Below are 27,717 nucleotides of genomic sequence, written 5' to 3' on the forward strand. Positions count from 1 at the left end.
ATTTTAAGTAGCACTAATTCTATAAAAACACTAGACTAATGTAATTTCTTGACCAATCTAAGGCAATTTCTATTAATTTGCTTTCCTAGAAGATTTAGGAGCAAAGGACCTTATTTCAGTAACTTCTGAGAAACAATCACTGCATCTCTTTGGTTGGTAAGGCCCACAACCTTCCATCCAGCAGCCAGACCAGCTGGGTCTCACAAGGTGCTGCTGGAAAGTGGAAGATGGTAAGTGATATCCTGGCAGCTCAGGAGACTTCTCTGTGAGGATTAGTTAAAAAACACCTGTGTAATTCAGTCTGTATGCTGGCATTGCAAATTAATTGAAGAGATGGGGCACACTGCTTTCAATGCATCACCAGCTTAACTGTGATTCTACTTTTACAAGCAAGCAAAGACTGAATATAATTAAGTTCTGTGTTTACAGGAAAAAAGATAATCCTTTCAAGTAGTTCCTCTCCTAATTTTGCAATAATGACTCTGGTCCTATATGCTCTGCTTCACTTTGACGAATCCTACCCTTTTCTTAATTAGGAGAGATTTTTATCACATCCATCTGTACTTTCTTTTTTTTTCCCCTGACTGTATTTATTAATCCAAATGACAGCTTAATTCAACATCTGTACTGTGAAAAACTCTACAGTGGAAGCATATTGCTTTAGTATGGAAAAGACTTTGGATGCATTTTATATTTGCAGCACATATTGAACAAATGCGTGATTCAGAAAACTAAAATATCAGTAATCCTGCTAATGGGCATTTGCCAAAGCACAAAAAACAAAAGATCCATCAGCTGTTCAGAAAACAAAATTTTATTCATTGTAAAGTTCCTGAAACAGTAAACACCTTATCAGAAGTACAATGAACTGGCACTATTTCTTTAAAATGTTGAACTGTCTTCCAGGAGCAACACCTGAAATATTCAAGAGAGATCTTAAGCCACAAAGTAATGTGATGCAAGGCCCATCTCCCTCCCCATCCCTTGTGAGCACTACCAGTGGAGAACGGGCAGAACTTTTATTTGCATTTGTGACCTATCAGCTCTCAAGGGGGATTCAGGGGGTAGATCACAAACTGGAATTCACCTTTTGTATTTAGAGACCTGCACACAAAAATGTGACATGTGAGACAAATCACAATGCAAATTCCACTTTGGACAAAAATAGCAACTATAAAATCTATAACCTCTCCCTTAAAGAGGTGAATATAGCAACAAGAGGAGACAAGGCTGTGCTTTTCATTAGGACTTTGCTATTTATTCCAACAACTGAAAGAAGGCCTGGGCCTGGACTTGCCCCTCCTAGTGATCCAGCTCATGGGTCTTCCATGAACCACAGATAACTCTGTAGGAACCTCTGCCCTTCCATTCTTTCAGCGTCCTGCCTCTGAGCAAACAGCAGCCATGCTCTCTGTGCTACAAAGGCAGCCAACCTGTGCTCAGTCTGGAGAGTGGGGGAGCATTGCCCACAAGGTCTAAGGAGCTGAGTCTTTCCCCACAAGCAGCCCCTTCCCACCATCACAGGAGCTTTTCCTAAATGACCCGAGTACATACACACAGTCCCCCATATTCATGGAGCTGCAGAAAACCAGTTGTTCCTCACAGCTGTTGCTTTGCTCCTGGTTTTACTGATGTGTCTCTTCGCCCACAACTGAGCTCCTCAACAACACTGATTGAACAGCCCCTTCCTACAGCTCAGAGTAGGAGCACCTCGCTTGCAGCTTTACCCACACTCACAGTGGAACAGAAAGAGCCTCAAGGGTGTGGGTCTGGCTGATAGTCCAGCAGTTAAGCATTACAGAAAATTTTCCCTGTTAAAGGGTGAATCTAAGATGCCTTGTTTATAACTTACACTAGTAAACCTTCACAACTCTATACAAATTCTTAATGACGTTAAAAAACAGTGTATAAAATCACCTTAAGGCACAAAGAGTTCAACAGAGATGCAGCCCACTGGAAATCTCAAAGCAGCCAATTCAAGAAAAGCTGGCCTTGAAATAAGTATATATTTCATGTATACATGTTAAGCTTCACTGTCATACATTAAAAACAGTATATATAGGACAAAATGTATACTGCTCAGCACCTACTCTTTTCCATTAGTACCAGTCTCAATCTGAGACATGATCTGTGGTTACAAAGAGGAAGTGACATTGGATATATATATATCCCTCAAATAGTTTGCTGTGGGCAACCAGGTGTTGTTAAACATTTATGTGTGCAACACTGGCAACATTGTTCTGTAAGGGTAGGATGTGAACATGCTTCAATCTCACTGCTCCGCTCAACTTAGTAACATATGGAAGAATGGACATGAGGGAAAAAATGTCAAAATGGCATTGATGGAAGATAGGAGAAGTTGCAATCTTGTACAGAAGAATTCCATGAATCAGCGTCCCCTCACCCAAGAAAATTGTCTTGGGCAAATGACGGGAGAGTGAAAGATGGCCATGATGGCACTGTCCTGCCTAACAAAGGCTGAAACAGATCTCATTGTAGGTAGGGTCAGCTCCTCTCTGTGTCCAGAAACACCCAACTAACACAGATACACTGTTGGCTCAAAGATTGTCCTGCTGAGAGCAACCCAGAGCTGTCCAGCAACTGACTCCTTTCTCCAGAGCACGAGAGGCATCTCTGCATTACAATATATAACGCATCCAAACTCAGTTCTGAGCACCACTGGCTGTTTTATATGAACAACTTTGAGGAACAAGAAGTTGCTCTACCTACTTGAATACTCAATAATATGTAATTCTATAGGGGAAGATGCTTGATAGAACAGTTTAATTTAGGTGCAACTTCCCTGATTGGACCTGAAATAAAGGTAGCCCAACCTCTGGCAATGAAGCCTTATGGAAAAACTACCCATCATCCCACTGCTTTTGGTTCAGCTTTCTTCTGTACCAGTGCTTTTGCCCCACCTTTCCAGCCATGCTGATCAGATCACCCCAGTCCTGCTGCTCTTATTAAGCCATTCAACTTTTGTGTGAAGGAGGAACTGTAACATTAGCACAAAGCCCTGAACTCCTCCTCACTAAATGGAGTAGAACATTTTATACATTTGAAATTAGAAAAGTGTGTACGAACATGGAAAAAAGGGAAAAACTAGCTCAAAATTTTCTATTCACTGTTTTATAGCAAGAAAACTTTTGTCAGAGTTTATTATAAAGGAACAGCATAAAGAAACCAAATAAATAGTTGAATAGTTAACAGTATGCAATATAATAGTACTAAACTTCCATTACATAAAAATTAAACTTTGGAACAGCATCAATATGAAAGATTTCTTAGAAAACTAGGACTCAGGCCAAGATCCTCAGATCTGTACACTGCAAAAACCACTCAGTTTTGGTGCCCAGTTGGTGCCAGCTTTGTCCTCTGAGGGACTGCGTCCATTGAGAACTATGACCCATCCATACTGCTCCCTAATCCCACTCTGCCAGGCCACATAACATGCTGTGTTTCCAAGTGTCTAAGGGAGAGTGAGCAGGAAGCAGGAGGCATGAGCTGTGCTTCACTGTTTCAGAAGAAGCAGTATCTTCTTCCTCATCTGACAGCTATATTGAACAATTGTCATTAAGCCTAAGGATGCTCCTTTTCTCCTTAAAGCAGCAGTTAGAGGAACAGAAAGAAGGTAGAAATGACCTCATGATCCCAATAAAACCCCAGCTGCTTCTGGGGGAAGTGGAATCAAGGGCTGATTAGCTGGACAAACTGTCTAACCTAACATGGTAAAGTCAGTGGAGAGAACTTCAGAAACTTCAGAGGAGCTACATCAGAATGTCATTCTTTTTTCCTCTCATCAGCACTGTGTGGCCACACTGAGCTGGATTCTATTGGCACATCTCACCCAACACGGGAGGGGAAGGAAACAATCTCTGCTGGCTCACAAGTGACTAAAATAAGCAAATACATCACCCTCAGGAGCAGGATTTTACTGTGCTCCCAAATCACACATATCTCCAGTACAGATTTCATTCCCAGTGGGGCATGTGTGTCTCTGTCTAGAGAAGCTCAGCTCACTGTTCAGCTACACTCCAGAGGAGTTTGGGTCTTTGACGTGATGTAAACAAAGGAATACACACAGGATGACTCTGAAATCTGTACCAGGTGATCAAGTTCTCATCTCAATCAAGTTTTAGTTCCACTGAAGTTAGGAGGCGTTTGAGGAAAACCCAGCATTATATATTTGCATTAAATACCAAAATGTATCCTAAAATACTCCTATTGACATCTGTCACCAAAACACTTCCAGTGTCAACTTCTCAAGAACACCAGAACAATTAGCAAAAAATCTGTTACCAATCAATAACAACAAAAAAACAGAAATAAAAATAAAAACAAAAATAAGCTTATCCTCTTTGTTAAATGCATGTCAGCCACTTGAAATTTCATCTCTTCCATGAAAATAAGAACTTGGCACATTTTTTTGTATGCCATTTATAAACACTTTCCTTTATCTATAACATTTATTGCATATCAGAAATTCACTTGGCTAGAATACTTTTGTTTAGTAGAAAAAAACTGCCTTCCAGTTATAGCTATGAAGCTCCATACAGTTCAGTAAATGAATTCTCCTGGTATTTCCTGCAGTAATGGTTCCTCAAATTTAAATCGTTTAGAAATGGCTTTCTGCTCAGTTACTTTTTCTTTTTCTGACTGCCTACATTGTCCCAGTGTGTATGAAGCCACTACAATCAGTTCTTCTGTCACTATTGATTCTTCCTCTCCGGTCTTCTCAGCATCTACTGATTGTTCAGAGGCAGAATCTGCATCTTTCTGGATGGCATCACTGGTCTCCCCTTCTGTACTCTTATTCCAGACCCTGCAAGCAGGATTATCACTTTGTTCCAACCACGGATGTTGAAGACATTCCTCAGCAGTTGCCCGGTCCCTGCAGAGCAAGGAAAGTATTAAAATAAATGTCCAAATGAATACAAAATTCAGAACCTTGCAGAAGATATCACCAAAAATTATTCCAAGGATATGACTGTATTAAAGACAGACAGAATTGCACTGACAGCTATCTTTTACCAAAAAAGACCACAGCAATTCAAGTAGATGAACTCCTAGCACTTAAAAGAAAGGAATTCATAGATCCCTAAATATGAGTTTACACTTTCACGTTGCCAACCAACTTTTGAAGTTTATACTTTTTATATACAGAAAAATTATCTAACTTCTACATTCTTCAAATATTCCCCATGACAAGCAGTAGGCAATTTCAATAGCTGACATGTCCCATGAAGAACTGGCAAAGTTCCACAGAAAACACCTGTTCTGGTTGGGAACATGGGATTTCCAGTTTGCTGCCCATTAAGAAAAGTGTACTAATGAACCAGAAAAGGAAAGGTTCTCTATCAACCCATCCAAGATTAAGGACTCAAAGCTCAGTTCATGTAAAAGACCAGCAAAGTACCAGCAAGAAGAATGGGTCTAGTGTTCACTGCTACAAGCTCCAGTTCATACACAGTTTCCTGAAAGTAATTTGAGTTTTAATTACTAACACTTGGACATCCTTTGGAATATACAATCTTGGATGGAAACTGAGGAATTCTCATATGCATAAAAAGTAATAGCACAATGAAATCAAAGTCTCCTCATACTTTAAAAATGAAAACACTAGCACTTGCTACATTTAAAATTAAGTCAGTCTGACATATTAGCATATACAATTGTGTATTTTACTTACTCGGGTTTCTTAACCAGCAGAGTTTTGATGAAATCCACAGCAGACTCTGATACAAGGTCAAAGTCCTCTCCAGAGTAACTTACGTTCATTTGAGATATATTTAAGAATGTTTCTTGTTTATCATCCCCCAGGAAAGGTGATATCCCTGTTAGCATAACATATGCCAGTACTCCAATGCTCCTAAATTGAATGTAAAACAAGAAAACCAGTTTTTTAGTTAGCCTTTTTTTCTTAAAAGCAAATAAACAAAGAGATCCCCAAAGAACAACCCTTTTCAGTAAAGTTATGATGACCATTAATTTGTTCAACTTACCACATATCAGTTGCTGTACTGATTGGGTCATAACTCAGAATTTCAGGAGCTATTCAGGGGGGAGAAAAAATGGGTTTTGTCATATGCAGACATTACAGTTAAAAAAAGCAATAATGGTCATATGGTAAAATTTAAGATAAGCTATTTGAAGCATGACAGTCTTTTGAAATCAAGATACTTCTGTTCAGGTTATTTAAGTGGTTCCTATTATTCACTGGTTTTAAGTGCAAAATTTTTTTTTTCTTTTTACTGCCATGTTCAGAAGCCAGGCCAGTCTCCTTCCCAATTAAGGAATCTGTATACAAGTTTTTTGCAGACAAAACAGAAATAGCCAACATTGCATATTGTAGCACTGAAACCCATAACTATGAAGATATACCTCACAACTTAAATATATTCTCAAGTATATTTTCAAGGCCTGGAGTGGTTTGGGCTTTTTTTAAAAAAAGAGAAAACCTACACTGGCTAAAACATTCAGAGACTGAGTATGTGAATTTAAACTTTTAATCCAGGCAATACTTGTTATGACTGCTGGTAAGACTCATCTAAAGTGTGTCTTCATCTTCAACATAAGCCCACAATGATAGTTCATTAGACTGGCAAGACTTGCCAGTTCTAACTTTGGCAGCGGTACCAGTCCAAGTAATAACTTGATCTTGCAACACAGTAACTCCCCAGCCAGGCTGGCATGCTCCAAATCCTCTTCTCACTCCCCAGAAGCCTGGACTATTCATCAATCCTATAGTAACAACTTACCTACATATTCTGGAGTTCCCATGATCTCTCTTAGTTCCTCACTGCTCTTCATTATTCTGGAAAGGCCAAAATCTACTATCTTAATGTCTCCCAGAGGAGACTTACTGGTTAGCAGAATATTTTGGGGCTGAAAAACAAGAGGAGACTTTTGGGATCACAAAAAACCAAGTGTCATTGACATCATATTGCATAATTATTTTAGATCATGAGCAACAACAGTGCCTCCTATAACAAGAATGATACCCTGGATCATTTATCTATTTCCCCCAAGGTGACTTTGAAGAAACACATAGGCTAAAAGGAATGGCAGGATTATAAATTTAGAATTGAGAATCAAACCTTTATTAGTTTAGAACATATTAGAAATACATGCCAATAGCTGCCATTAAACAATAGCATGCAAGTACCTCCACACTTGTACCTCTCTAGTCCTTTGTATCACCTTTTTCACTCCTCTTGCTCCTTGATTCTTCCAATAGATGGTGTAAAATACCTCCCTTGGAAGGTTGTCCAAAATCACCCAATCATTTTAAAAACCCTGAGCACACAACTATTTTGACTGCACCTGCTTAAAGGTCTGTTGCAACCAACCTGAATCCTGTTCAAAGTACAAACAACTGTATTACAGAATATGAACTGAAGAAGAGCTTAGAAAAAACATAGCAGCCTGAGAAACAGGTTTTTAAGAGCATCACCTTTGGATAAACTTGTTTGCACTGACGTCACTAGATCTTGGCTGTCTTCCTTCAAAGCACCTTTGTGGTCATTAAGAAGTTCCTTACTATTTTAAATGCTAGCTTAATTTCAAAAATAAAAACTTTGGCAACTGAAGTATATTGTTGCCAAAAAAAACCCCAAAAAAACACCCCAAGGTTTGACTTTCCCAACCCCCAGACCAGTGATCACACTGGATTTTATCATTAACTTCTCCAAATGGTAGTGCTGAAAATTGGCACTGCTTTCATGATTCTAGTAAGCCCAAGTTCCATGAAAGTGCAGAAGTCTGTTGGGAACCTGGATCATCTTGCATCAGAGTGGTTGAAAAGGGAGGAGGACAAAAGAGTAAGAACAGCAAAGCAACCTCTGACTGATAATTCAGATGGAGTAACACCAACACTTATACTCCTTCCCTAATCACAGAGCTGCTCTGTCCTCCATCCCCAGAGTCACTCATGAAGACATGCTCTCACATGAACAGCCTTGCTTTTGAATACAGAAATAAACCTGGGCAAGAACATTTTAAAAAACTTTGGCCACTTCCCCTCACTGCAAGACCTGAATGTAGTCGAGTATTTTTATTCCTGCAGAGTTAAACTGTCATTTGAAACTAACTCCATGGTGTTGTCAATTTCTTTTCTGTTTGTAAATCTACATATTAAGAATAGCTCTTTTTAAATTTTCTTTACAAATTGGGATATGGGGGCTATACAAAGGGTTTTGGAGCAGCACATTCCCACATTCTTTATAGTTCAGATTTGTTCTTCTCTATTTGTATTAGAAAAGCAAACATCAAAAAAAGCTAACTATGCCTCCCTCATTACCCTCTCAGATGTTATTCCCAGTGAGAAATTTAGTTATGAAGAGTCAAATTAAAATCATGAGAAAAATATTTTTTTCCTCTACATTTAAATGAGGAAAAATTTTCAATAGAAAAGGTTTGTGAAACCCTTCAGTCCTGTATTTTAACATTTTAATAGTTAAAGCAGTTGCCATTTTTATTGTCTTTTAAAAAAATCTTATTATGCAAAACACACCTATGCAGAAAAAAATCCCCTGTCTACAGTATGAATTGAGTCATAACTCTGAATCAATTCCTAATGAAATACTAGGAATTTTCTTATTTTAAGGAATGATTATGGGATTCTTGTGAAGTACCAGCCTAAACGCCAACATGAAACCTTAAAGAAGCCATAGCTTTGAATTCACCATAGTTCTCAGCCTGACACCATTACTCAAAATTTCAAAAAAGGAAGATCATTTCCTCACATCTGTAATAGTGTTTCTCTTTTGCTTTTACTCTGCTAGAGTACATCTAAGTTTGCCTAATTCCAGTCAGCCCACAAAGAGAGGAAATGCGGGTTGGAGGCTCTCCTGGTGGCCATTCTAAAAAGGACCTTTCACTTTTACCCTCAAGCACTACTGAAACTGTTGATGAAAACCATCAAATGGCAATGTTTGAAGACCTCCCCCTCCACTGCAGCAAGGCTTAAAGGTTCCATTTAGATGGAACCATCCTCCTATTTCTTGTATCTTTAACTGGTTTCAAGAAGACACATAAAGACTAAGGACACACAATAAAGGTCAGGTTTTTAATTTAATCAATACCTCACCTTACCTAATTTCATTAATTCTGCAGGTTATCTAATTATATAATATTCAGAAAACCTCAGATGCCTACAAGAAAGGACAGGAATTATCAAAGAAATAGTGGTCAGAAACAGGAAAACCGACTAGCTGAGATACCCCAGCTTCATTGTGTCTAAAGATACTAAACTTGGCTGATTCTAAAAAAAGCAAAGGACCCCCACATCTTCTTCCTCATCCCCCATGCCTGCTTAAATTCTCTTCCATTCCCAACTACAGCAAGCTTTTACCTAACCCCAATTCAAGATTAAGTCAAAGAGCAAATGAGAACACAGAGAAAGGAGACTTCCCTTACTCTGCAGCTTTTAAGCACCATTAAGAGGAGATGAAAGACTCCTGCCTACAATCTGTGCACACCCTGCAAATTAAATAGCACCAACACAATACTGTCAAGTGATAATTAATTTGCACTTGGTAGCATTATATTTGCTCTTAATCCAAGTCAAAACTAGGCTACATAATTGTACTTTGCTATTAACAAGACACATTTCAACCATCTTTCAGTAGAACCATGCTTTTGGAAAGAAATGATCAGGTGACAACCTTGCTAAGCCAGAACAAAATGCCCCATTTCTTTCTGCAGTGTTAGTCTCAAGAAAAATCTTGTATCTGTTCAGAGGGCAAAGAGAAGCTAAAGCAAAGTAGCTGTCAATGTCATAGATCTGATTCATTACATTTATAATATGAACATTAAGCTGACAATTACATATAGACAACCACTTGGGTTTAAATTCCTCTGGGTACAGAATTTAAATTTTCTTGAAGGTGCAACATATGGAAAATTGGATGGACCTTTCCAAAGGAATTTGTAACAAATGAAATCTTTAGAGACACAAAGGTGAAACTAATAGTGCAAAACCCCCCATTTTAGAAAGAATTTGTAAAATTTGCTATTGGCAAACACCTTGCATAGCAGCAATAAACATACAGAAGTCTTCCAAATGTCATCACAAACAAGTACTTAGTAAATTCCACTGTGCTTTAAGCTGCAAGTTAAAGCAGCATGAGACACAGGATACAACAGAAGATGTAGGTTAATAAATATGTGGCTGAAGTGAACATCCAACTTTTTGAGTTCTGTCAAAAATGGGCCTTTTAAAAAAGTCTTGTAAGGCATGTGGATCAATTAATCTTTGCAAGTTAAGGTTTTTAATTCTACCATTTCCATCATTTTAGTTTGCCAATACTCTGAAGACTTCCATAAACCTTATTTTGCAAAAGACTGATAGTTTTATAAATCATGAAAGTCATCCCACTGTGAGTAGGACCCGATTAAACCCACACTGCAGTAATGTATAAACATGTTAATTAACCTCAATCACTGCACAACTTCCTCTGCTAATGAACTTCTCTAAGGCAGCAAAACAATGCTGGATTTTTCAGTGAGAACTGCATATGCTCCATGTTATAGTGTAAGTTTGCTGACCAGTTGGGAAGTTTTTAAGTCAGCTTTTTATGAATTTCTTTTCTGGATAAAATCTGTATTCAACATCCCAAGTCTGCTTTTGCAAACAAGTACTGTAGTCATAGGAAACACATCACATTTCCAGTTACAGATATCCAGCTAGTGATGCTAAAAAACACCACAACTTTAACTACAAACATGTACAAATATATACTGTCCACAAAAGACCTTTAATCTTACACATTTTGCTTCAAGGAAATAAAATGGCCAACCATTGTGACACTGAGTATCTTGTTTAAGCACACAAAGGCACTTTGAGGAGTTCTAACTGCTCAGTTTTAGTCTTTCTGAACACTTACTCTCACATCACTTACTAAAAATGCTTCATTAATTCTTTTAGTACAATTATTAGTATTTTGTGTGTATGACTCAATCAAAATTTTAAAGAATCCCACATATAATTTGAATAAATGTTTGGAAAACCAGGCAGATGACATATTTGTGTGCAAATATGATTCATCTGCTTTAGCTGATGAATGGTTCATGATGTGCTAAGTTAATATATTAAGTCCATACAGCTTGATACTGGAATCTACTGGTAGCTTTATAATAGTGCTAAAATACAGCTAAGTGTAAGTAAGGATCTCAGCAACAGAATAAACATGCAGCAGCTTATAATATACTTAGTAAACAAGAGAATAGGACATGCAAAAAGAATTTTTAAAAATGTAATGCAAGTTACTTTTTAGACTGCCTTGCTTAGCAATAAACTAGTCCAACCTCATAATGAGAGAAGCTAACTAAAATTAACTGAAGCTTGCTGCCCATAGGAGAGATTACTTCTCTGGATGCCTTCTTGACCATAAGATTTCATTTGATGGCAAAAGTACTTGTCACTTGATTTGGGTCAAAATTATTTTTCAATAAGAAAAAATACTTGTTCCAGTAAATCATGATTATTTATATACCAACAGGGTGTCAGTCAGCTGTTTGGCAGCAAATGTCAGACATTTAAATTAGGTTTTACAATAACTGGGGAAAAAAGGGGAAGAAAATGCTATAAATGTACTTAACATATTAATTTACCAGTCCTGTTTGAACATTTAATTCTGAAACATTACACATTATTCCACCAGTGTCACTACCACCCTTCTTCATTAAAACTCAAGTCAATACAAAAGACAAACCTGGTTTTCAATGCCCATATAATACCCAGACTTTTACTGCAATGTAGAAATAAGTCAGTCTTACCAAAGCACTCATTTTCAATTTAAGGTGCAAGGCAAATTGACTTTTGAATTGATTACATTTCACTTAATCAAATGAAGTTTATATTTAACATAATCATAGAAATGCCTCAACATGCTTGCAGACTTGGTGGCTGCTCTATCCCAAAAGTTTAATTTTATCATTTAAGGTATAATTAGGTAAAATTATGTTAATTACAAATTGGTATTATTGTGACATAAGCAAGAAAGACAACAGACGAGAAATCAATAAGAAAATCACAGTACTAATCTTACCTTTAAGTCAAGATGAACTACATTGTTTCTGTGCAAGAATGCAACTCCTTCTAATATCTGCTTCATAAGTCGCTTAACATCTTTTTCTTTGAATGCCTCCTCCCTTTCAGCCACACACTGGTCAAAGATTTCACCTCCAGCAGCACTGTGGACAGTAGGAATATTGTGAGTTCAGACTAAATTATAGCACCCATTTGGCTCTCCTCACACCTTTTTTTTGTATAGGCAATATCAGCAGGAGGTATAATCCAATCATGATATTTTCAGTTATTAGACATTTGGCAAGGGTTTACAGGCTTGGAAGTGATTTCTGCAGTATGGCAGCTTTGGAGAGAGGCAAAGATTTTAGTCATTTAGGTTAGAGAATATGAATAGTACAGAAGTTTTGGGGACTACTTTTCAAACACTACTGACTTTGCTTTCAGATAAATGCCTCAATTGTTTGAGGACAGTGTTTTCAAAAAAGTTGTGCCTTTTGCCATTGCTATAAAACTACATGGAAATTTGGCCAAGGCAAATCTCAGCAAACAGAGCAAAGCTTCCCCACCTCCCACCCTCCTCAAAACACTTTGTACATACTCAAAATAAATGTAAAGTCTGTAACTGAATTGTTTATGAACTCTCTGGTATACAGGGATGCATTAAGTTTCTAAACTTCTTTCATCTAAAATTAGCTCTGAAAATTTTAGCTCTCAGCTTGCATCCTCTTTTGTTTATATATGTTTAAACAAATAACAGAATGACAAAAAATATAAAAATAACTAGATATGAATGAATGTTTTTAAAGTACTCTGAAGCCACATGCAGCACCAGCTCTGTATAGCAATGGCTCTAGTAACTAAAATTGTTTTACAATATAAACCTGCAGCATCAAAAGTAAAAGAAACTGAACAGAAGCTCCACCTTAAAATAAGAATGGGCATAAGAATGTTAGAATGGGGCCAGTTTGCATATGGATTGTTGAACTCCTACTATGAAATCAGCACATACACCCTTTGTTCTGCATGAAATTCTGTAATCACCTGTTAGGGAAAGGTGGTGAAAGCCTCAAGGACAGAATCCTCTCCAGTTACACCAACCTGTGACATGCAAAAATGACTTTGCACAAGCATTAATCTTTACTGATGCATACCCACCTACTCTGCCTTTGCTTGCTTTTTTCCAATGAATTGTACTGCCTAGGCTATCCTGAGGACAGCCAGGCACATTCAACATGAATATAACAGCAAATGAGAGTTATACAAAAATGGTGCATTTCAACTGTGTACTCCCAGAAAAAAACACTTAAATATATTCAAATGTTCATTTTAATGCCTACACTGTTCATGCCTACACTAACTTTGCTGCTATAGTCCTAGTACATTCAAAAGCCTCATGGATTAAAAAGTTTTTGCCCTTCAAGGTATTCTCACAGCTATTATTTTAAATTTCCCTGCAGAAATTTACAAAAAAAAAATTAAAAGAAGGTTAAATCATACCCTTTTCTAAGGAGTTTCAAACTTCTGTTCTATATGCTAGCTGGTACAGCAGTACAATTTGATTTATTTAACTAAGATTTTCTTTCAGAAAAAACATCTATTAAATAATTATTTTTCTTCTTTATGTATCAAGATATAGAGCTCAAGAATAAAATTAGTTTTTCAAGGGAATATTAATACTATAATTCCTTTTGAAAAATTTCATATGCCTGACACTATCACATTTTTCTCAGTCCATTTTTATTTAATTCATGGAAATAGTAATATTTCAGTTTTGAAGAGGATTCAAATATTAATGACATTTAAAAAATGAACATCAGCTAGTGTGTTCTAGTATCCTAAGCCAAATTCCTTGAAAAAGCAACATCACTTGGACTTTCCTGATAGTAATAGAAAAAGATCTACTGCAACCCATAAATTAAACTTTCTGCATTAAGAATGCCATAATATGTTACTTGAAGAGTGATTTAATCCCTTGTAGCAGTGAATTATAGTGCACATGCAGTGATAACATCTACTACCAAAATTACTAGCACGGTATCTTTTATAGCAATAACCCTGGGATTTTGCTGGTAAAGCTCTGCCACTTCCAATAAGGACAAAATACTTCTGCTGTTTAATTCAGTGAAATTGGATTTATACCCAAAACATGGGATCACACTTTATGTTTAATAGACCCACCTGAAAAAACAGTGAAAGTTGAGGGTGGGGGGCCTTATAAAGCCCTGCCTGCTATATGTCTACTTGGTAGGCATCTGTTACAATTTGTTTATTAGTGCAACTTAATTAAAACTGAGGCAGACACCAACACTAAAATGTAAGCTACCTAGAATTTTAATACTACACCTAAAGAATTCTGAATTATAGGTGTTAGAAGTCAAGGCAATAAAAGTTGAAGCAACGTCCCATCAGTGAAATCAAGAGACAGTGCTACCAATGTGAGAGTAGAAAACCCTTGATCCAGAAACTTTATTTAAAAAAAAAGAAAGTCTCTCCTTATACTTCTGAAGGTGCCTGGCTTCATCAGCATTTTTAAGAGTGAGACATGCAAATACAGGCCTCACACATGCATACCCACTTCATAACTTACAAGACACTGCCATTCTCAGCTACCATAGACACTTGGCTTTACAAAGTAGTTTCACATGGGAAGGTGACTTCTCATGCAATGTTTTGGTTTTTGATCTTAACTTTGCTATTTAGGAGGCTGATGGAACAACTCCTGGACAATTCATTCTGTCCAAAGAATCCTACATTCAAACCAGGCACCCTTTACAAGAACACATGGAAATTTGATACTGCAAGACCATTTTGTGTATTGTTGCTGTGGAGTAGGCTTAATGGATTCCCTTAAGCAAAACAGTCAGGGAGCAGTGAGCCAAGTCAGTCACAAGTGTTTGGAAGCACAATGCAAAAATGAACTCCAAAAAGAGCCTCCTGCACACCTATTCCAAGTTCTGCCAAGCTCCTTAACAATACTTTCAACTCAGCTAGATTTCAGGAGGAAAAAATATCTAACCATAGAAGGGCTCAAAATACCTTCTAAGAGAGTATCAAAGCCATGTCACTGCTATGATTTCTGTATATATGCAGACCAGGAGTTCTCTGGTGTTAATAATATTTACCCATTTTGCATTAAACTGTAGTTTTTCTAATTGTCATTATGAAATAGCTTAGCAAATGACTGGGCCATTCAGAAAATGCTCTTAGGGGATAAAAGCAAAGAATTACCTTAGGACAACAAACTTTTTAAGAAAATAAGCCATCTTAATCTGAAAAAAAAAATTGATAAGGACATATTAAATGGCAAAACATTCTGAAACCTAGCATTACTTAGAATGCATTATTTCTCTAGCACACCCTCCCTCAGCTAAGTGTATGAAAAAACTGTGAGACAAAAGAAGGCTTTCTGAACTTGAAAGCTATGGCAACCATAATTCTTTAGCTATTTTAATTTCCTTATGAAAGTACTGTTGTGCCATTAATTTCTCGCCTTTCAAGTGAAGTCCAACTGCTCTTAATCAATGAAAAGCATGCTAACACTTTATAACTACTTAGCAGCATAAATGAGCTAAAAGTCATTTGGAAGTCTAGAGAGCTAATCTTTGTTACAATTATGTTGACTTTAGATTAAATGGAGACTACTTATCTTCCTTGAAATATATCTTAACAATAAACTGTATGAAATTCAGCATCAAACTTCTTTCAAGTACACTTAGGAGACACTAACACGGTCATTTAACTTATCGTTAGAAAAAGATTGAACAAACCTATTTCAGGGCACCTGAAGAAATGAACTATTCCTCCAGCTTTAATGGATCAGACATTAAGTTACTGTTCTGAAGGATGCAGAAGTACAAATCATCAGAGAACAAATATGTAGACCAATTCCTAAGATACACTTTATTTCAATGCTGAGTTATATACAATCTGCAATGGACAAAAATTTACTTCCTGAATCTTCAACTCTGTCAAAAGTCTTTCTTGAAAGAGTTATCTTTGCAAAATAATGGAAAGTCATCTATCTTCTGTACATGGAGCTTACAGTACAAGCTGTTCACACCACAGTGCTTGTAACACTACCAGCAAAGGTTCATGCTCACTGCTGCTGACAGCCATACCTCTGTCCTTGGCTAGGCACACCATTGGATAGTAAGTGCACTTACTGGTAATTTTTCCAGTGTAAGGCAATATAATGTACCAATGTTCCCAAAGCCTGAGAAAACTACAAATCCATATCTGATGAGAGGACATGGGAAGAGAAGCTTCCAAATCCATAAAATTGTAGATACTGGTCTTAGAAGTTCTCAGTTCTCAGACAAATGCTTTTAGCTTTTTGCCTTCACCTTTTCAATCAGGCAGCCCAAGAACTGAACAAAACACAAACAAAGGTAACCAAGACAATTTGAGAAGTTTTCCTCTAAAATGATTTTAGATTTCCAGTCTTGATTTGAGACTGCTAACTAGAACAACTCCTCTTGCCACTCAGACACGATGCAAACATTGGAGCAGCAGTTATTTGTGATTACAGTGGGTTTGCTTCAAGTTCAGTCTGTTGAATCCTATGCCAAATGGATCACTTCCCACCAGCAGACTCTTATTTTAACTGGTCACACCTCCAGTAAGTAAGACAATAAATCATGTCCAAGACTATAAGTCCATTAGTATTAATGGACATGTAAGTCCATTACATTATCCAAATAACTACAGGTGAAAAAACACTTCATTCAGCATATAAAATAAATACTAACTGTGTCTTCAAGATGAAAAAGACAACTTCTTCCTCTTTTTAAACAAGTGTAACAGAAGTCTACTGTAGTTACACAAGGTTCTGGCTCAGTTCAGAGGCTCTTCATAACAAAATATGAATGATGAAGATTTTTGAAGCTCCACTTACAGGTTTCTATACATATGACCCACTAATTACCCACTAGTATCATCTCTCCCTTCCTCAAATGTGTAAAAACTTGGTGATGAACACTTATGAAAAAGACCAGTTCTTAGGCATCAGGTGCTGTACTGCTCTTTCCTTCAAAAAAATGGGAAGATGACAGGTATGAAGTCCAAAAGTTACCAAATTTGCTTTTTCTTTTTATACCTGCTATGTCAAGTTTCCCAGACTGTATCTGTACCTTCTTCAGCAAAAATTCCAGGTTCTTTTCATTCTATTTTCAGTGAAATACAGAAACACAACTGAACTGGCCCACAGATTAATTCCAGGCTTTCTGTTACCCCTTTAGACTTATATAGCCCTTAAATTCTGCCTTAAATACCCTGATTGAGATCTTAGGACAACAAAACCAAGTCAGAGGCTGTTGTGACATTGGATGCAGACAGTCCCAATTTGCTATGCTACAGCTGAACCCAACACTGTAATGCCACCTTGCTTCCTCAACACTTAATATCAACGTTTTAAGTTCGTTTTCTCTCAAAAATCAATAGTGCTTGAAAGCCAACCCTCCATGTAACATTACTATTTCTCTCCCTGAAAGCAAAACATTTCCTGAAGGCAAAACCCTCAGCCCTTATGAGAGATTCTACATCAAGACAAGAAACTTTAAAATCTCCACAGATGAAGTTAGTGGCCAAGATTAAGTATTTGTTTTACTTCTTCAGGAGATAAAGATCAGCCACAGAGACCATCAAGCTTAATAGAAACTGAAATGCCCTAGAGAAGCTTGCAGTCTAGGTATGTTCTTTAATCCTCTGCATTCAGAATGTCAGAAATTCACTAACATTCATACCTGTTTTGTTGCAACATGTCTTTGGAACACTAAAGAAGCATCCAGACATACTTGCTGAAGTCAGGGAAAGACTGTTTTTGTAATTTACAGCTCCAGCACACAGCTATTTATCTGAAATGAGGTATGACTGTTTGATGCATATAAACCCAGTAATTTTGCTAATTACTTAACAACCTAGTTAATACTTCATATTAAAAGAGTTTTGCAACTGGAAGAAAATTGAGTTCTAAAAGAAAACTAGGAATTTTGCATTGAAAGTATCACAAAACTCATTGCTCATTTAGATTCCACTGCTCATATTAAATCCCATAGGATCTAGAAAATGAAACTGTATTTGAGTTTAAATTTCTGTTAGTGTTTAAAGCAGGTATTTATGAGTTTCAGTAGCAGCAGTTAAAACCCCAGAAGCTCTGTCACACCTATGTATTATAAAAGATACTTGAATATTTCACATATTATGACTTCATTAAGGGCACAATGAAGTTTAAAAAATGTATTCTAGAAGGAATTTTGCCTTAGGAGCCATGGTCTTGTTCCATTTTACTGGACTTTGAAGATAGTTTCTTTTGACTCCTAAACAAGATGTGATTGGTACACAAGATTTCTCACCATTTCTTTTTGCTATCAAGTAAGAGAAGAACTGCACAAACTAGATTTATCTTAACAAACAAGTCACTTCTGAACTATTGAGCCTCACTGTTCCTCTCTTAGTTATTTAAAATCCATAGAACTGAACAAGAATTTACAGTTCAGTAGCAACAAGCATTTGGCTGAATACTGGAAGCTAGTGAGATGCCTTACTATGTAAAGCCACTGGCATTTGAGATGAACAGCCACAACAGCTGCAGGAATGCCCATCTGGACAAACTGAAGTGGAGAAAACCACACAGACAAATGCAGAGTCAAGTGTCCTTCTGAAAGAAACTATTCTAAGTCTCAATCCTCCTCCCTTCTTTCCCCAAAAAGATACTGTTTTAGCAAGTTTTCTATTGCAGAAGGTTGGAATGGTTTCTTTTTAGCAATGATGTTGCTTTCAATTCATTTTTGTAACTGGTGAAAAAACCACAGCAGATTTCATCCCATTTTTGCCACTGTCAGTGAAATAAACTTTGGTTCTTGAACCGATACTCATTGCTTCTTTCCTCTTCCTCTTTCACATGCAGGGAGTGTACACAGTTCATATTTCATTTAAGATGCTTTAACTACATAAATTATAGCTCAGCTTTGAAAGATACTACATAATTAGAGAAATTTGTTATAATCTGAAGTAGTTATGTGACTGCACGTAACTTCTTGTAATCGTCATTTTCTTAGCAATTATTCTTGAAGTTTATCAAGGGTAACAGGCAACCAATATTTTTTTTTTACATTATTCACATTGATACACAGTATTTTTACATTATTACTTTTAAGCAAATACTGCAAAAAGTTATTCAGGAATTATTACTAATACTTACTATTCCAGGACTAAAATCATCTCTGTGGCAGTTTCATAAACTTCATGCAGGTTAATGACCCAAAGGTTGCATTGTGCCAGCTCAAGGACTGCAATTTCGTGGATTATTTCCATCCGACAGTCTTGGCCCTTTCTTCTTTTTCTCATGAATTTTGCTGCAAACTCTTTTTCAGTGTCCTTTTGGATACACTTCTTCACCACTGCAAATTTTCCCCTGAAATTAAATAAGAATTTAGTTTTACATGCCTTAGTGACAGCATGGCCTTTGTAAATTAATAATAATGTTTCAGGAAACCTGAACCAAATCACTATTAGCATTTAAGATTCAATCTGAATTTAGAAAGATGCCTTGCTGAATGATGATCTCTGTGTTCAAAACACCTCAGCCCAGAGCGTAAATAATTTCCATGAAACATAAGGAATTTAAAAAACCCCAATCAATTCAAACAGCACCTTTTTCAAAACCAGAGCAAACAAGCTGTGCTAGTTCCCAAGATTACATTATCCTCCAAACTTTAATTTAAAAAGCTGGCAAAATCAAAATACAAATGAGCAATTCATGCTTTCTCTGACCACCTCACAGTAACGCAGTTACTGTGTTCTGAAGTATCCCACTATATCCATGGTAAGAGCACTCTGGTTGAATCCTGCTCCATTTGCCATGCAATATCCACACTCTACATTTTTCAAGATGGTATTTTCACCATGGCATGTCTCAAATGATAACAGCTGGAGTTTTTTGATGAATAGTTCTCAAAACCATCTACAGTGGGACTAAGAATAAGGAACACGGGTAATGCAAACAGCGGAGCAGCCTGACTAAAATCAAGCTGTGCAGCACAATTTGGCAGCAGTGCCAAGGCGAGGAGGAGCAGAGAGCAGAGCAGGGTGCTGAGCCCACACTAATGAGCGTCACCTGGGCAGAGCACACACCTGGTGATGCAGCGGGCCAGCTCAAACCACAGGGCCGCGCTTGCGTCACACCGCTTCCCCCACAGCACTCTGGCACAAGGGCCTGCTCTCAACTTCCTGCAAGAGTCCCACACCACCTGCTCCACTCGGCTCCTCTCACACACGGCTCATTTTTAGACTAAAAAGGTATTTTAATTAATACCTCTCACTAATGCAATGATGAATTCTCACACTTTGAAGTACAGTAACCTTGCTTTAGCTCTTACCAAACAGGTATAATGATCATCAAAACTACCTTTTATTTATATGTAAACATTTTCTTATAAAGTTGCAGGAATAGTTTTGAGATCTTTATTTTGGTCCTTTACTTGTTGCAGGGTTGCTGAAACCAAAATAATAGTCATCATCTATTTTGGAATAAAATTACTATGGGTTTTGCCTCTCCTACATCCAAGCCAAAGTTCACAGAATTAACTACTTCAGCTCGTGTCAAAGATTCCACTCTCCCAGCCTATTGGCAGAAGACTGTTATCCATGAAATATAACTGCTAAACAAAGTTGTGGTCGGCTTGCTTTTAATAAGCATTTGTTTCAAAATCACACAGTCTAAATGAATCAAGTCAAATAAGTACCCACAAAGTGGGTATTTGCTCGGCAATCTCAATAAAATAATTGGACTTGTAACCACTGATACAGCCACAGTTATTCCTCTAGGAATACTATTTTGCATAAGCACATTATCTACAGCACAATATGTATTAAGACTAGATCACAGCACAGTCCAGATGTCTGGTGAAGGCAGACAAACAGCAAGAACATGCTTTCAATGTCTTGCACCAACTTTTTGGGAAAATGTTCTTAATTACTAATACATACATGAAGACAAAACTATTGAAGTTTGTAAATGCATGAAGATAATTTTGTAGCCCAAAATTTATGTACAGTAGGAAGCTGTGCATTTATCAAAAGTGTTAATACACTTGTTCAAATTCTTAGCACCAAAACACATCTCAAGAAAAAAAAACAACTGGTAAGTATGTTGTCAAAAACCAACATATAAAAATAAATTGAGAAGCCCTTTAAGAGCATGTTATTTCAACACCTGATAGATACTAAGCCTTAAACCAATAAATCTACGTTCCTGCCTGGTTTTAACCTTCTCTGTTTTCCTTATATAGTCTCTGAATGCACTGCCTACTTCCTCTTGAATGCTGCCTTAGTGCAGTCAAAAGCTTTTAATTCTAGCACCAGGAAGGACCTAGAGAAAGTGGCTTAGAAAAGTTCGAAATCTCTATAATGCAGCTTTCAAGTACCGTGCTGTTTTGAATTACATACAAAATCTATCTGGAAACAAGTTAATTAGCCTAATGAGTACCGATGTTGCGATTCAGCGTGCATTAGTCACTATGGAAATAAAACAGAATTCATGGGGCAGCAAGAAGCAGCAAGAGCCACCACCACCGTGTGTGGCCACGCATGTCCTGTTTAGCTGAGCTGGCCAGAAGCCTGATAGGTGACGTTATTCAAAGGACAGGTTACACGGGAGTTCAGCTGGCTGACAAATACTAATTCTAAATTGTCTCAGACCAAGAATCCTGCCCAGGATTCCTTTTGGTTATGCCTATAATTAGAGCTATTATAACCACTGCCTGTTAGAACTCATCTTTTCTGAATACGATCCCCAAAAAGATCAAACTTGACAAACCTGATGTTTATAACCAGTAGAACTAATAACTGTGCAGTGATCTAGATTCATGTCTGAGAAAATTTCAGAGCTAAGATCCAAAGATAGCTTCCACTATATGGTTACGCCAACAGATTAAGTTTTAAAGAATTTCTTTTTGATTAAGACAGAATAGTAGATAAGACATATATAAACAAGTATTCTTATGAAGTTCATATTGCATACATTTCATCTTTGCTTTTCTTAAAACCCAGCTTTTCAGAACTTATTATAACAAAGCATATAAAATAGTGTTATATCACCTCATTGCTACTTCAGTGTATTGAGAAGAGCTAGCAGTGAGAATGTTGCATGGAAAGAAGAATAATTTTGAGATGAAAATCACATTTGTCAACTTGAACACAGACCACCAGACATCCAATCACAAATAAAAATGCTTTGGAGGGAGACGAGAGTAGGAAACTCTAAATAGTTCTCAGCCCTCACAAGAGTCTCGAATATTCAAGAATTATGAGTTAAGATAAATCATATCTGATTACAAAGAAGCTCAATGTCACCTTTTCAGATTGCCAACAGAATTTGCATTGTTTCATTAGGCACACATTATAGCTCAAAGGTAAATTGTCAAATCACAAATCAAATGTCAAATCAGATAAGCAGCAACATTTATGTGACACCAATTAATTTTTGTTGTCCTAGGATCAGAACAGAGAAGTAACCTGACTAATTTATTTATAATATTTATAAATAACTAAACTAAATATTTAAAAATAACTAATCTTATTTTTAAAAATGACCTATAAAACACTGTCACTGTAACAAATGCAGGAATAAGTTCTTTCTGTGAAAATGTTTACTTTTTATAAAGTTCAGAAAAAAAAACTTTTCTGAGATCCACAATACTATATGCAGTTCATTATGTAACTCATATCAAACATTTCTTCTGAAGTGTGGGTTTTTTCCCCTGACAATTTTGGATTTTCAAACAACAAAGTGCAGGGATTACATTTCTGATGTTCATGAATATTTTACTCACATAAATTTATTCTCAAATGGCAAAACCAACTACTTGCAACTCTTAATTTTCACCTCTTTTGCACTTTTGCTTAGTTCCACAGCTATTTCACCCCAACTGTGCTACTGCAGAGAGCAGCTGAGGACAGCAATGTCATGGCACAAAATGGTACAAGTGTCATGTACTGCTAAGACACACATCACTGAAACCTACCCGAGAAATAAAAGTGCATGCCAGAGTTGTTCTTTTAGGGAGGAAAAAAATTCCAAGACACACATATGAAACTACAGCCACATCACTAGTCAGAAAAAAAGAATATTTCACACTCCCTGGATGATTACACTATTTCTTATTCTTACCTTTGGGTGGAGAATGAGCTTGTATGCTTTAAGAAAAAAATGGGAACGAGAAGAAAAAACAGAATTGCATTGGACATATTTACATGTGTGCACACATTTTGCTAGAAGATAATTTTACTGTAGATCTATCATTTAAGGTGACCATTACCTTCCAGAATGCAGACCAGTCAACTTATTCCTTCCTCTAACCCAGCTCTAGAATCAAGAGTATTTTTTTCTGTACACAAATGATGACTTCTAATATGTGCATAGCTTGTTTCATATAAAAAAAAGGAGTGCAACATTCCATCAACACACTGAAGAATTAATAGCCTAGTAATACTTTGTCTGCAATTAGGAGTTTTTTTCTCAAGGAAAACGAGCAAAGCAACTAAATATAATTATAAGTAGACTCCTTAAGGAAGTACTTGGTAGTAAAAAATGTATTGTTCCCCATTTTACAGTACAATTATGGCTTAAGCACAAGTGGTAAGGGAAAGAGTTAAGCAATTGGTGTCTCGTCCTCTGCAAAGGTGACACGGCTTCAAACTAACCTAACTCAAGTTAGCATTGTCTGAAAACATTTAAATCTCAGTGAGGTGATGAGAAGTGGCACCCTTAAAACAATCATCAGAGGTAAGTTTGATTTCAGACCTCATGCAAGTTCAGATTTGTGTGAGAATATTGTGATTCTGAGGACAGTAAAATTATTAAGGCTGCGAATACTGGACCAAAATGTCATATATTAAATAATTTAATTTTAAAACTTTTATTTCCATGTCATGTTAAGGAACTTGCAATAATTTCCTTTCCTGAGTAGCCATTATAACGAAGTTTTTGATATTTTTCCCAAGTGAACCTGGCTTTCCCAACAGCTGTGTTTCAACAGACTTGCAAATGCCTGTTCAGCTACTGAACGAGGCAGCACCTTCTGAAGCACACAAGCTCTACATTCTGAAAGCATTTTCTCTCCTGTGAGCAGAACTAATGAAGCCTGACTTCCCACGGCTTTGCACCCAAGTCCCTCTGGTGACACTGTGATCAAGTTTCCTCCTAGGTTCATCCATGCCTCTCAGGACTGCTTCCCCCAGGATTTTTGCTCCCCAATGTGCCACCTGTGGCCAGAGCCCCCGTACCACTCCTCCCAGCACCAACAGAACTACAATGCCTTAACATTCTGCCATGTTCCACTTTCTTCCCACCTCCTCCAAACTCAGGAGACCAGGGAACACAAAGCAGAGGCTCCAAGTGCCCTGGGAAGTTCAACGTACACGTGCTGCCTGACAGAACGGGAGGCCAAAGACCGCACAAACCTGCTGAGCTCACGCAGCAGCCCCGATCTCAGCAAAGGTGAAAAACCAACTTGCTTCCATCTCCGTGCTCTCGGTTTAAAACACAATCCATACAAATGTTGTTACTTTCAAACCTACCTAAAGTTCAGCTTTCAAACTGTTTCTCAAGTTCTGGGAAATGGGATGGACAAACACAGAGTGTATAAACCTTTTTCTACCAAATCTTAATGCTAAAATAGATTATGTTGCGTGCACAACGACTGCTTTCCATGGAAGACAAAAACCTGTCATACCTGGCTGCTAATTTGTTCTTTGTAAAGATGAATTCTACCCATAAAGAGAGAATTACACAATTTATGAACATATAAAAGTGAAAGCATTTGTGTTAATAAATGATCAAGAAAATTATAGTTATAAGTGGCAGAGAGATTTTCCACCTACATTTTGTCACAGAGTTGGCAAAAAATGGTCTTTGAATATTTGAGCTAAAGTATCTGCTTTTTAAAAAACAAAATTTAAAACTGTTGAATAAAAAACCAAGCACATGCATTCAAATGTAGAGATTTCTATATTCTAAAAGAGAAGACAGAATATCTCTTCTCAATTTGTGAAGTTGAGGAGAGATATTCTGAACCAAAAATATGTGCAACTGTTGCTCAAAACCACGACAAACACTGAGAACTGCCACTTAACTCATTTTAACTCCTGGTACAAAATCACAGCCTTCACGTGAAGGTCATTCTTAAAATATTCAAAAAACATTCCACTCAAAAATCCATGCTGCTATTTACTGGTTTAAACTGCAGACTAAGACTTGAAGCAGTAGTTAATTCTTATTCTTAGGTTAAGGAAATCATCTGAGTTGTACTTTTTTGTTCCGGAAAGAACCCTCATCTACTCCATGCTCTGATTAGGCCAGTGACTATCACCTGGCTCTGAGGGAAATGCTCATTCCATGGAAGAACTGCAAAATATTTTCTGAAGTCATCTCAACTTCAAATAAAAAAAAAAACTAAAACAAAAACAAAAAAAAACCCCAAACCAAAACAGAGTGATACCAGGACATTCTGTACTGCATTGCTCCCATGCCTTTTGGACTGTTTCTTAGAATTTAGGCTGATCTGTAGCCTGTGTTTAGTTAGCTTCAGTTTCCAGGCCTTGGACATTGTGGTCACAACAATCTACAAAAAGCTTTCTCATTCCATGGGATGTTTCTCCCACCTGCTTACCATCTGAATGCTTTAGACCACTATGTTTAAACAGTATTATTCTACTGGTACATCAGAATTACTAAGTGAGCATTAAGCTAACACCTAGGCAGCCTAAATATTTGCTACAGGTACCTACAGCAGCGGCACTTGCCTTGAAACTCCTCCTTAGCTCCAAAGGCGTTGGTTTTGCCACTGTTTAAACCGAATTACACAGTGAGCATAACCTGCAATGGAACATACATTGAGGAGGATGTCTTTTATATAGCAGGTGGTATTCCATCTAATCTTTTTTACTGAAACAGTCTTTGGATGAAGCACATGTAATTCTAAGAATACTATCATTCTTTTAATAGGGAGTGACAGAATTTCAGAAAAGAGTATTGGTTAAGTGGTGCTGAAATTCCATATATGTAGTTCCCAAGATGCAGAAACCTTTTAATGCACCTTTTTGCCCTAAACCATGCATTCTATCAGTCATGTGTTGAAATTATACATGGGCTACACCTTACATGTGCAATCACTTCTAAACCCAAGACTTTAACCAGCTTTAACTCTTTGAAAAGTTCCACCATTAGATTACTCTCAAGCATACGCTCTTCTAAAGGAGTGTAAAATTGTTTTTCCACGTCATAGCTTACAAAGCTCGAGGAAATAATTAATACTTAAAAAAAAAATAAGGAAAAAAAAAAAAGGGGGGGAGGCAGGTTTTCTTCTCCAGTGGAACTCTAGACCAATATCCACTACTGCACACGGGCTCGCAGGGAAGCACAGCATCCCTCCCCAGCCAGATCGGCACGGCTGGGGAGCCGAGGATGACTCCGGCAGCAGCAGCAGGAGGGGCGGAGAGCTGCGGGGTACAGCTGCCTCCCAGCGCCCTCCCGCAGCCGAGCCCAGGCCGGGGCACGCCCTCGGGGCCGGCACAGCCCCGCCGGCCGCGGCTCTGCCCCGGCAGGGACCCCCGGGCCGGGCTGCCGCCACCCCCGGCCCCGCTTCTTCCCAGCCGTCCGGGGCGGTGGAGGCAGCGCTCACCTGCCGAGCTCCCGGCCGGGGCTGAGGCTGTACCGCTCCTGGAAGGGCTCCGTGCGGATGGGCGTGCGGATCTCCGCCAGGAGCCCGCCCCGCCGCCGGGATCGCCCGGCCGCCGGCTGAGGTGGCGGCGGCCGGTCACCGCGGGAGCGACCGGGTTGCGGCTTCTCGTCGGGGCTCATGGTGCGGGGCTTCTCCCTCGGCAGGGGGACGCCTTCGCCTTCTCTTCCTCCTTCTCCTGCTGCGCTCCCGTCTCCCTGCCGGTGCCGGTGTCCGTGTCCGTCCCGGCCCGCGCTCCCGCCGGGCGCTGCCGCTGCCGCGGGCTCGCGGAGGCTGCGGGCAGCACGCGCCGGCCGGGGGGGCGGGGTGGCGCGGGTACGCCCCGCCCCTCGCGCGCCCAGCTCCCCCCGGCGGGCGGGCCTGAGGGAGGGACGGCGGCACAGCGCCCCCTGGCGTTCAAGTGAAGCCCGTAAAGCCCAGGCTGTGTCTGAGGGGACACGCGAGGCTTGCCGCCCTTCGTAACTTGGATGTCTTCGTGTCACTGCAGCTGGGGGATCCTCCCCCTCTATTCGGCCGCATCTGGAGCTCTGTGGCCTCTTCTGGGCTCCTCAGGACAAGAGAGATGAGGGAGCTACGGAAGAGGGTCCAGTGGAGGGTGACAAAGATGATCAGAGGTCAGGAACATCTCTCTTATGAAGAGAGACTCTGGGAGCCAGGCCTATTTAATCTAGAGAGGAGAAGACAAAGAGGAGAGCTAAGCAATTCATACAAATATGACAGAGTTGGGTGCCAAGAGGATGGTGCTGGACTCTTTTCAGTGGTCCCTAGTGACAAGATGAGGAGCAATGGCCACAAACTAAAACTCAGAAAATTCCACCTCAACACGAGACAGAAATTCTTTACATTGAGGGTGGCAGAGAACTGGAACAGGCAGCCCGGGAAAGTCATGGAGTCTCCTTCCCTGGAGACACTCAAAACCAACCTGGATGCGTTCCTGTGTAACCTGCT

General features: G+C 38.5%; 1 protein-coding gene across 1 annotated transcript; it reads right to left on the reverse strand.

Moving 5' to 3' along the window:
* Positions 1 to 796: 796 nt before the first annotated feature.
* Positions 797 to 27,086, reverse strand: STK17A (serine/threonine kinase 17a). The gene is made up of 7 exons (XM_005486986.4): positions 26,713 to 27,086; positions 19,233 to 19,445; positions 12,054 to 12,198; positions 6,762 to 6,888; positions 6,006 to 6,054; positions 5,693 to 5,872; positions 797 to 4,894 (listed from the first exon to the last, which is right to left on the reverse strand). The coding sequence occupies exons 1-7, from the start codon at positions 26,889 to 26,891 to the stop codon at positions 4,561 to 4,563; spliced, it is 1,227 nt and encodes a 408-aa protein (XP_005487043.1). The 5' UTR covers positions 26,892 to 27,086; the 3' UTR covers positions 797 to 4,560.
* Between the last annotated feature and the right edge of the window lie 631 nt (positions 27,087 to 27,717).

Source organism: Zonotrichia albicollis, chromosome 1 (genome assembly GCF_047830755.1).
Source record: "Zonotrichia albicollis isolate bZonAlb1 chromosome 1, bZonAlb1.hap1, whole genome shotgun sequence".
NCBI lineage: Eukaryota > Metazoa > Chordata > Aves > Passeriformes > Passerellidae > Zonotrichia > Zonotrichia albicollis.

Excerpts from the sequence above, each read along its gene's own strand:
- STK17A (XM_005486986.4), bottom strand. The coding sequence starts at position 26,891 with ATGAGCCCCGACGAGAAGCCGCAACCCGGTCGCTCCCGCGGTGACCGG. Across the intron at positions 12,199-19,232 it reads ATGATTTTAGTCCTGGAATA|TGCTGCTGGAGGTGAAATCT; the intron begins GTAAGTATTAGT and ends TACTGTCCACAG. Across the intron at positions 5,873-6,005 it reads AGTACAGCAACTGATATGTG|GAGCATTGGAGTACTGGCAT; the intron begins GTAAGTTGAACA and ends CATTCAATTTAG.